Source organism: Crassostrea angulata, chromosome 3 (genome assembly GCF_025612915.1).
Source record: "Crassostrea angulata isolate pt1a10 chromosome 3, ASM2561291v2, whole genome shotgun sequence".
Taxonomy (NCBI): Eukaryota; Metazoa; Mollusca; class Bivalvia; order Ostreida; family Ostreidae; genus Magallana; species Magallana angulata.
Window position 1 is genome coordinate 920,780 of NC_069113.1, and position 10,445 is coordinate 931,224.

The following is a 10,445-nucleotide window of genomic DNA, read 5'->3' on the forward strand; positions in this document are numbered from 1 at the left end:
ATAAAATATTCCTAGTCTCTGATACGCCCCAAAGGGCGATGGGTGTTAGTGATGACCATATGCAAATCTGATCAATAAGTTAGCCACGTCTTCTCAGAGTGTTTGCAATATGTAATCTGTGTAAACATTTTACAATAAAAAGAATATTTTGACATGATTTTCTTAATTTTTTGAAAAAAATAATAGGAGGTAAACTTGTACTTTTTTCTTGTATAAGTTTTTATGTGAATAATAATTGATATTGTAACCTATTCGTCTTTAAAACTGTTTTTTAAATTTTTGCGTTTTTGACTGACTTTCATTGATATTAAGAGAGTTTTCTTTTAATCCCAGTCTTATTGCATGCGACCTTAATCTTGATTTGAATGATTTCTTCTAAATTCTTCAAACTACTGCCCCCCTTACAAACACATGCATTACAGGCACTCATCCAAAGTCAGTTAAAGTTGTCACAAGCGATTTTTGAAAACAAAATTCTCCATCTTTAATTGTTAAGGGGATTAAATTTAATATCTAGGTATGACTGACTTATGAATTAAGATATTACGATGTATTAATCCCATTTACTGTACTAAAATAAAGAATTTATAAGCCAAATTTGATCAAAACCAAATGTCACAAACGAGAGTGGTCGTATTTAAGTACAAAAAAATAATCTAAAAGCACCAATATAGGAAGCAAAGTGATGAATATTATAATGATCAGGGGATAGACTTTACATTTTTTGTCTATAAATTTCTCCCTGTTGGCCGAAGAAAAAATTACAATCCAAAATTTGAGTGTCCCATTTAATGCTGTGAATTACATTACGATTTTCTTGCATCAATAATGAAATTGTAATAGGCGTTTACCATGAGGTTAAATGGATAAAACTGATCACAAAGTTACAAAGATATGAAAAAAATTATGACTCACTAACAAAAGATACCATTTTTGAAAAAAGAATAACAAATTTCGAAAAATTTCCATATTTACATTAAATTGTGAATTACGTTACGCAATCTTGCAAACAGTTCCTGAATGCTACAAACTTCAACTATCCAGACTGATGTACACACCGATGCCTATCATTGTTACTACATACACAATGCTTCTAACTGCCACAGTTTTATTTCGTATTCTGATTAAAAGTCAAGACTGTGAACTACGTTACAGTGAATTACGTTATGACCGATTTACTTTATATTGTAAAATAATCCTAAAGGGGGGCAAAATCACCATGAATCTTTATTCATTGACACCGCTTAACATACACGCACTTGTAGAAAGAAAGTGTACATGCGGTAACCATTTTGACTACTACAGTTGTGTACGCAATCGTCAGAAGAATGATTATGCTTATTTGTGACTGAAGAAAACTTTTTGGTTTTTAATGATGTTATTGGAATTTTATATTGAGAATGAAGAATAAAGGTTAAACTTTGATATCATAAATATGAAACATTGATTCGTTTGGTGTTTAAATGAGGTATAAGTCTATATTAGAGTGTAACGTAATTTACAACAGTGTAACGTAATTCACGAACAAACATAACTACTGTTTTAATTTAATACAATGACTAGAATGAAATATGCAAAGTTTTAAAAGAAATCCTGGGAACAAAAAAGACCAAAGGTTAGAGAAAACTATCGCAAAAAAGAGGTTATTATGCTGTTATTTCACGGGGTGGGGGAGGGGGGGTTGTGAGTTGTAATAGCCGTGCAGATCATGTTTCTGGGACGCAAGTTTCAAAAACGTCAATTTGGTACCATGTGGCTTGCAAAGAGTGGGTAACTTGTTGTATGAACTCTGTTCCTTGGCAAGGCAGTGAGGGTAACACCCCTACCAACAGTTTTACAGAAAGCAAGCACTGGAACATATAATTATATTGTTGGTGATTAGGTGAACGCAAGTATCAAGTAGATGCGTGCATGTTGCCACCATGTACGATGGTTTATAGTACACTGTATGTTGAAATAATTATCGAATAAGACCAGGGATATCATATCACAGTTATGATAGGTGGGGAAAAGTCCTTTAAATGCCCGAACAGACAGACAAAACTTGGATTCCTAGTACAGAGAAATAGTGATATTCTTTGCTCTTTGAACGACCCAGTATAGCAGGAAGAGACTAGAAATATGCTTAAATTTTCTGAAATATATGAAGAAAAGTTCAAAGTTTGTGTGATTAACTATTAAAATCCCTTCAATAAGTTAACTTTATTTACTTTTTATTTTTATTTCCATATTGACTCTTACAACTTCGTTTGTGAATTACGTTACGTTGCTTGTTTTATTCTACAGACTTATTTTGAAATATAATTCATTGCCCATTCCCATCAAATTTATATGGACACAAGAAAATATTGCTTTATTATCTGTAAGTAAGTAGTTATTATGTTCTTTAAGAACATGCAGCTTTTGAATTTCCCTGATATTTAACAAGATATGTGAAATGTGCCATAATCTGATTTGAAACAATCATAACACTTTGGAGATATATTTTATCATTTGCATAGGTATTGCAATATATTTTTTTTATTTCCCATAGTTTTATTTGTAAAAATACTGCTGTTTAATCATAAAAAAACGTATTGATTTGCACTTTAAAGAATTAATGTGAATTACGTTACAAAGAAGACCAAAAAAAAAATGTCTAAAAAAAATATTTCCTCTGAGTTTCAACATAACAAAAACTTAAAAATCTCTTCGTAAAAGGTATACAAATGAAAGGAGATGCATAATTCTCTGTTGAATTTAGTATGTAAGTTTTAAAAAAAAATAAATAAAATAAGTTTCTTATAAGACAACATTTTTTTACTTTTTACCTTACAGATACTATGTGGTAAATGGACTATTTTAGAATTGATAGTCAATTTTCAATTGAACTATGGTTTTTAATTGGATAGTTACTCTATCTGCATCAAGTATTATTACTCAAAACACTATTATATTTTGAATGCTACAATAAAAATTTATTTTACATTTTGTATAGTATTCCATGAAGTTACGTAATTCACTTCTAAAATTACACTTGATTTGTTAAATATGTCTGAAACATATAATATCTGATTTTCCAGAGCTCATATATGTGTTTTCTGGTCATTCAGATATTGCTCTATCCAAATTTATACATTTCTTGCGATATCTGTTCTGAGCCGTTTTTTGAAAATTTTTGGGGCACTTTAACTGACTTTGGATGACTATAAATACCAGCACACCCCCTTCATCTCCACTGCAATGTGATAAAATTAAGAAACAAAACCCAGTCGTAGAATGGAGTCATTTAATTATTGTTCATTTACATGGATTGACACATTACATGTTCTAGACTTCTTAATTTTAAATTTAAAACAGTAACTTTATTAAAATAAATGGTCACTTTACCCTTAATTACACAAATTTTCATTTGAACTGATAAATTAATACATGTTTTCTAAATTTAAGAGTCTTGCATGTTTGACATATTACAATTTGGGTTTTTTCTCAAATGTATAAATACCTATTTCTTTGTTAAGTAATGATTAAACATGAAGGGGAAATAACTTGTCCTGACGGAGATTATTGTCATGCATGGACATAAGGTGTTTCTGTATACAGTATATCAAACAGAGGAAATAAGTATGGGATAATGATAAAAATCATCCACGAAATAGCAATGAAAAATCCTTAAGATGATATCAACATCCTTGAGGTAGTCACCATAGCAACAATGAAAAATCTTATCATAAATTAAAAAATACACAGAAATTGCACTTTAAAAATATTTCAGAGGATGCAAGAGAGAATAGATTAGACAAACTTTCCTTGATTGAAATAAAACCATAACGTAAAATACAAAAATGAAAGGAGAAAATATTATAGACAGTGAGACTAGAGTTATAAATTGTATATATGCAGCATTGGCAAGGAATAATGGGAAGGAAGGGGGGGGGGGGGGGGGGTGATTAAACATGATCAAACTCCATTTTCAATTCCACACATAGCTGTATTATTAGTATTACACACATTAATTATACAGACAAGGCATTACACCATGTAAACAAGTACAGTAGATCTTCAATACAAATGATAATTAAGAACAATTCACATGTTTATAAGTAATTGTTTCATTTGAAGCCAAAATACATGAAAGGATTAATTCAGCATACATCGTCAGACATCAAGAAAAATCAGATCCCTTCTTATTGGCTGGGTCGAACACATTGAACTTTTCTCTTCTCATTTGTAAAAATATTTACCGGTCGTATTCTCAATCCACCAACAAGAGAGCAAAGCTTTATAGTTTTAGAAGTATCAAAATGGTACTCTTGCAAAAACATGTTGGTATTAATAAAAGCATCCTTAATAAGTATTAAAGCAACTGGTTAAAATTTCCTTCCAAAAAGTTAAAAAAACACAAGTTAAATGGGGCATGAATTATTCATGAGAATAAGCAAAGTTTATTTACTTTTCCCAATATTTGAAAGTGTAAACTTAGTGTTTACAAAACTGGCCAAATTGACATTGCCTAGGCTACACAGGGTGATCCAATCAGAACAAGACATTATTGATATTGACGTTGCCTAGGCTACACAGGGCGATCCAATCAGAACAAGACATTGATATTGACGTTGCCTAGGCTACACAGGGCGATCCAATCAGAACAAGACATTGATATTGACGTTGCCTAGGCTACACAGGGCGATCCAATCAGAACGAGACATGATTGATGTTGCTGTTGGCTAAGCTACACAGAGCGTCCACGTCTTCCATCAGCAGGTATCGCTTCAGCAATTCAGGCACAGGGTACGGAAGTCCCTCAATAGCCACGGGCACGGGACAGACAATGTGCTGCCGGAATGAGACACGTGACAGGTGTCTCAGGGTGGGCGGGGTCTTCATCTGCTGGATCAGCCATTTGGCCAAGTGGGGACATGATCGGGAGATGTGGTACACATTGGAAGTCTGATAAACCCAGCCTGCCGCTATTGCATACATTGTCAACTTGAAAAATGTCCTCATTCTCTTCCGTCGAGACTTCCAGTAACATTCAAAGTAATAAAATAGGGAGCGAATTACGAAATCCAAATCTGTGGAAGGGGCCCATCGTAAAAGTTTTAAACTAAAATCAGACATGTTCATAAGGATTGGATCCAGGGGGTCAACATAGATCGGTTGATGCCGATGCAGTATTTTGAGGAGAAGTTCGTGAAACAAAATTGAGTTGGAGCACTGCTGGGCCATAGTAATGAGCATGTGCAGAAATTTGTCATCCTGAAACTTAAATGCCGTCCTAACGGTGTACATCATGGCGTCCTTACAGATCGGTTCCGCATCAGCCTTCATCAACAACTTGATGATTTCCCAGCAGATGGAATGTCTTGGTTCCAACCGATTATCAAAGGCAGTTATCAAAGCCACGTCAAATGCTGAGCAATTATTGACATTAAGACAGTTCTTGGAACACGACTTTCCAGCCAGCAACACTTGGACACACTCAACATGGCTGAGTTTGACTGCTATAATCAGGGCTGTTTCTTTCTTCTCATTTAATTCCACATTGACATCCACATTTGTATTGTTAATGAACTTTTCTAGTTCTTTGTAATCATTATTTGTGATCAGATTGTCCAGTAGGAGGGCATCAGAAGGCTGGCCGGAGTTGTCTTCCAATGGATCCTCGTCCCCCTCCAGGTGGGGCTCCGTTAGGTTGGGCATGCAGTGCGTGGGCCAGAGGCTGTGACCTTTGACATTGTTATTGCCCATGCTCCAGCCCATCCATCTGAAACCAGAGAACAATACAACTTCAAAAAGTTACAATTCTATGAATGTTTACTTTACTTGCACTTTTACAGTATATATTAATACAGTGAGTTGCTCTTGCCTGATTTGGCCGTGGAATAACATTGAGTTTACTACAAAATACACTTTCTGAGGCAAATTTAACATGGCAAACAACAACGACAATTCATGCAAAAATAGAAAATTCACTCCTCAATTTAAATCAGGTCAAATGCTTCATAAATGTTTGTTTTATTTATTATCATGATTCACATTTTACCAATTGTACTTGGAACAGTATGATGCTTTCTGTTTGACACTGAGAATTATGTCTTAGTGTGAGTAGTGTAGTGTAGTACATTACCAGACCAGTATATAACATAGCTTACATCAGTTAAAATGTGAGTTAAATCAGTGGGGCTGGGATTTCCTGTTTCTCTTGATATCTGATTGTGCCTATAAATAAATTTAAAAATTAGAACACATTAACATTAATCTTCATCTTATTTTCACATAAATCTGTAGAAAACTTCAATGAAGACTAAAAGATTTTACTCTTTAATCATGGAATAATTATTTACTATTAAACAATGTTCTTCAACATGCCCCCGGGATCAAAACATTTGTCTCTTCTTTTTAATTTGCACCAATATTTTGTCTGTTAAATGGTTGATTACCAAAGGATGTTCATTTACAAAGCCATTCATCTACTTCAGAATTAATTAAGATCAAGTTTGCCACAAGTACATGTCAATGAAACTAATCTTGAAAGTAATTTTTTGTACTTGATTGAATTTTGTTAGGAGACCAGCGTGGGGGAGTTAGGACAGCCATGGACATAGAACCATTTTAACGAGAGCTTGGACTTTGGGCAGAATGTGATAAACTCCGATTTGATGAAGGCGGGATCTACTAATAGTTAAATGTCCAGCCATTGGCTAATAGATATGCATACATTGAACGCAATGACTCTCGTCTGACTTCATCCAGGGATGTATATTTCACTGAAACAGGATCAGTTTCACATAGCAGAGCAACGGTTTTGACAGTCTATGGATATTAATGAGGTTCTCTTAGAGAATATGAAGAAAGGAGGTCAATGTTTGACAGGTTGTTTTGATGAGCAAACTAAATATAAACGTATCTACCGAAAGTCCAAGCTCTTGTTAAAACGGTTCTATATACTATACATGCTTGGGACAACTACCATTTGAGGTTTTTGTTTTTGGCCTTTTGTTGTTATAAAAATTATTTACTTTAAGTGATTGAGAGATTTGTTACAGTGTTATGCATGTGGTGGGATATAATACCAAAAAGAAAAAAATATACAATTTATATTATGACCATGATGTATAAAACTGATTAAATCAGATCTCATATTTAGCTATACAAAAAAATTTAGCCCATAACAATCTGAATGTTCTTCACTAGTGTATAAGATGTTTGACCATGATATATGAATTAATTACACTTGAAAAAATGAGGGTCTTCAATTTGTTTAACATAATATATCAGATCTCAAAGCTATGTAAGAAAATTTACAACCGTGTATTTTTGCTTATGTCAATGCATGGCTTGAATGACAACTTTATCTAAGTGTTTACAGTCTATGGTGGAATATTTCTGCCCCTTGTGTGCAAGTTATTTTTCTATCAAATATGTCGACATGCAAGATAAATATGTTGACATGCAAGATAATTATGTCAACATGCAACATAACTGTTGACGTGCAAGAAAATTGCAATCAGATACGAATTATACAAAATATCAAAAAATCTCAAAAATCACCCACCTGTGACATCCAAGATGCTACTTTTTTATGTCGACATGCAGCTTATTTATGTAAACATGCAAGATAAATATTCTGACATTCAAGTTGAACTTATTTATGTCAACATGCAGCTTATTTATGTTGACATGCAACTTATTTATGTCAACTTGCAACTTACTTATGTTGACATGCGAGATAAATATGTTGAAATGCAACTTAGTTATGTTTATATGCGAGATAAATATGTTGACATGCAACTTAAAAACTGCATGTCGACATAAATATGTTGAAGGTCACAATATTTATCCTGCATGTTAACATAACTAAGTTGCATGTCGACATAGAAAAGTTGCATGTTGACATAAAGAAATTGCATGTTAACATAAATAAGATGCATGTAGACATCAATAGCGTATCTAGCTTCTTGGATGTCACACGTTGGCGATTTTTTGAGATTTTTTGTAACTTTTATATGATTGCAGTTTTCTTGCATGTCAACATAGTTATGTTGCATGTTGACATAACTATTTTGCATGTCAACATCTTTATCCTGCATGTCGACATAATTAATAGAAAAATAACTTGCACACAAGGAGCAGAGATATGCCTCCATAACAGTCTATATAATTTTAACTACAGAAAAATGTAAACAGACAAGTCCGCATTCTTACACACATAATTTACAGTTCTTTCATTTGCATGATGCAAATATCACAAACATATTTTGAATCTAGAGTATACTAAAAGACATGAAATGAAAAACTGCTGCAATAAAATTTCTACAATAATGCAAAAAGTTTTGTTTTGACATATGTGTGTTTACCTGACAGATGGTGGGGGTTATTTGGAGAACCAGTTTACGATGAGACGAAAAAATTCCGGATTTAATAAACTCAGATGGGGAAAAAAGGTTTGGAGAAAAAAATCATTTTTTTCATGAATTCCAAATCAAATTAATCATATCTTTAACCAGGGATGTATATACCATAGTATCATACCATAGTATATACGTCCCTGCTTTAACGTGAAAGATAATTTGAAATTCATGTACGAGTTATCAAAACAGATGATAAAATTGAACTTCCGGTAAAAACGTAAAAATCAGTAAAAATTCAGAGAAAATGGAAGAAGAAGATGCAAGAAGGTTGCGATCGAATGCGTTCTCTAGAAAGTCTACAGATGATGAGAATTCCAACTCGAATGACGGAAGACACGAAGAATCATCGGTAAAAGTTTCTATGTATTTGCATTAGTCTACAGAACTTCTCCTATTTATAAAGTGTCGAGGAAATTCGAAAATTGTATACTCGTGTAGAAGGAATGAGCATATACATATAATGAAAACATATGGCTGGACCGGGAATCGAACCCAGGACCCCTGCAATTCTAGTCAGAAGCTTTACCACTGAACTACCCGGGCCGATATTCACGGTCTATATCATATGTATATAGTGCCCCAACTAGTTTATATGTATAGATGTATTATCTATCATACATATGCATATATCGAAATATATATTGTTTATTTTGACTGCATTATTACTTTTATACCAGAGACTCATTAATTAATCTTTGGGGATGTCCGGCTTGTCTTCGAATATCAAATGGACTGACACCATCAATGAATATTTGGACAGGTCTTCTTGTGTGGAAATTGCTATCTTTGCTAGCCAAGAGGTTTTGGTTCCCTCAGCTTCCCATAAGCAATATTTTTTGTGAACAAATATGATCTGTATCTTAATTTGAATATTATAGCTTTTTGTTGCCTTAGGAAGCCAAATAGCCATTATGCAAAGTATGTGAATTTGAATCATATGAGTTTGTGTTGGTAATTTGACTCCTTTAATACCATAATTTGTGTACCATTAAGTTTTCCTACCCATTTATTCTTGCAGAGTAAACACCTGAGAATGTTACAATTTAAAAATCCAGGAAAATTCATGGAAGATTTTGATCCAGAAAGAAGTGCTCGGGAGATGAGGAAGATGAATAGACGTATCTACAGAGAAAAGTAAGTCATTTACTAGTTACCACAGAGATTCAATTTTCTTTTTATTTTATATAGGGAATTTAATAAAAGGTTTTTTTAATGACTTATCATGAACTCTATTCCTCATGTATGATTTTTGACATCTACAGTAAGATAAAGTTTTAGCCTAACACTAGGGACTTATGATTTTGAATCTTATTAACATAATTTAAATATTTGATAGACTTATAGTTCATGTTTTTAATAAGGAGAATGAAAGCGATTTCCCTGCAAGTGTGAATTTGTTATAAGCGTATTCGCTGTATCAGGGTTTGACTGTATGCAGTGATGTGATAACTAAGTGTGAATTTGTTATAAACGTATTCGCTGTATCAGGGTTTGACTGTATGCAGTGATATGATAAATAAGTGGAGGTTGCTGTTTTCTTCAGCATTAAGAAGAACCAGGTGTATGATGAGAACGGGATCCTGTTGGACAACAGCCAGGACCTGTGTGACTGCCTGGACCTGTCCTGTAAGGGCTGCCACTTCCCGTGCCCCAAATGTGGCTCCCAAAAGTGTGGCGCTGAGTGTCGATGTGGCAGGAAGTGGATCTACGAACATGTGGAAGTTGAAGGGACAAATCTGATACTGAAATGGCCGCAGCTTGAAAATCAGAACAAGTGGTGATGTACACAAAGCTCTGAACCTCAAGTCAAAATGGCAGCTAGAAGGACGCAAAGAAAGCTGGCGCTCTTTGAAATGGCTCACAAATTGAAGATCTGTTGAGAGGAATTTTATCTACAGAGGAGTACAGGAATCACTTTAAGGTAGATGCCTGATGTGAATTTTCATGCATTTGTTTTTGTGAACAATGTATTTCAAAATGGCCACTGGTTGTACAATGTCTGTAACATTTGAAGCATTCTTCAATACAATCATAAATCAACATCATGTTGTT

At 33.7% G+C, this 10,445-nt stretch overlaps 2 protein-coding genes across 4 annotated transcripts; one reads left to right on the plus strand and one right to left on the minus strand.

The window, feature by feature from the left end:
• Positions 1-3,254: 3,254 nt before the first annotated feature.
• On the minus strand, positions 3,255-8,464 carry LOC128175083 (uncharacterized). Of its 3 annotated transcripts, none has more exons than XM_052840494.1 (3): positions 8,340-8,464; positions 6,135-6,201; positions 3,255-5,746 (listed from the first exon to the last, which is right to left on the minus strand). In XM_052840494.1, exon 3 carries the CDS (start codon positions 5,740-5,742, stop codon positions 4,675-4,677), a length of 1,068 nt encoding a protein of 355 aa, XP_052696454.1. In that variant the 5' UTR covers positions 5,743-5,746; positions 6,135-6,201; positions 8,340-8,464; the 3' UTR covers positions 3,255-4,674. The 3 variants fall into 3 exon arrangements, with proteins under 3 accessions (XP_052696454.1, XP_052696455.1, XP_052696456.1); XM_052840495.1 differs by lacking the exon at positions 8,340-8,464 and adding an exon at positions 6,327-6,482; XM_052840496.1 differs by lacking the exon at positions 6,135-6,201 and having other exon boundaries at positions 8,340-8,458.
• A 119-nt stretch (positions 8,465-8,583) lies between these two features.
• LOC128175084 (ARL14 effector protein-like) lies at positions 8,584-10,438 on the plus strand. Its single transcript, XM_052840497.1, has 3 exons — positions 8,584-8,742; positions 9,412-9,527; positions 9,937-10,438. The coding sequence occupies exons 1-3, from the start codon at positions 8,638-8,640 to the stop codon at positions 10,172-10,174; spliced, it is 459 nt and encodes a 152-aa protein (XP_052696457.1). The 5' UTR covers positions 8,584-8,637; the 3' UTR covers positions 10,175-10,438.
• The last annotated feature ends 7 nt before the right edge of the window (positions 10,439-10,445 follow it).

Excerpts from the sequence above, each read along its gene's own strand:
- LOC128175083 (XM_052840494.1), bottom strand. The coding sequence starts at position 5,742 with ATGGGCTGGAGCATGGGCAATAACAATGTCAAAGGTCACAGCCTCTGG.
- LOC128175084 (XM_052840497.1), top strand. The coding sequence starts at position 8,638 with ATGGAAGAAGAAGATGCAAGAAGGTTGCGATCGAATGCGTTCTCTAGA. Across the intron at positions 8,743-9,411 it reads GAAGACACGAAGAATCATCG|AGTAAACACCTGAGAATGTT; the intron begins GTAAAAGTTTCT and ends TTATTCTTGCAG. Across the intron at positions 9,528-9,936 it reads AGACGTATCTACAGAGAAAA|CATTAAGAAGAACCAGGTGT; the intron begins GTAAGTCATTTA and ends TGTTTTCTTCAG.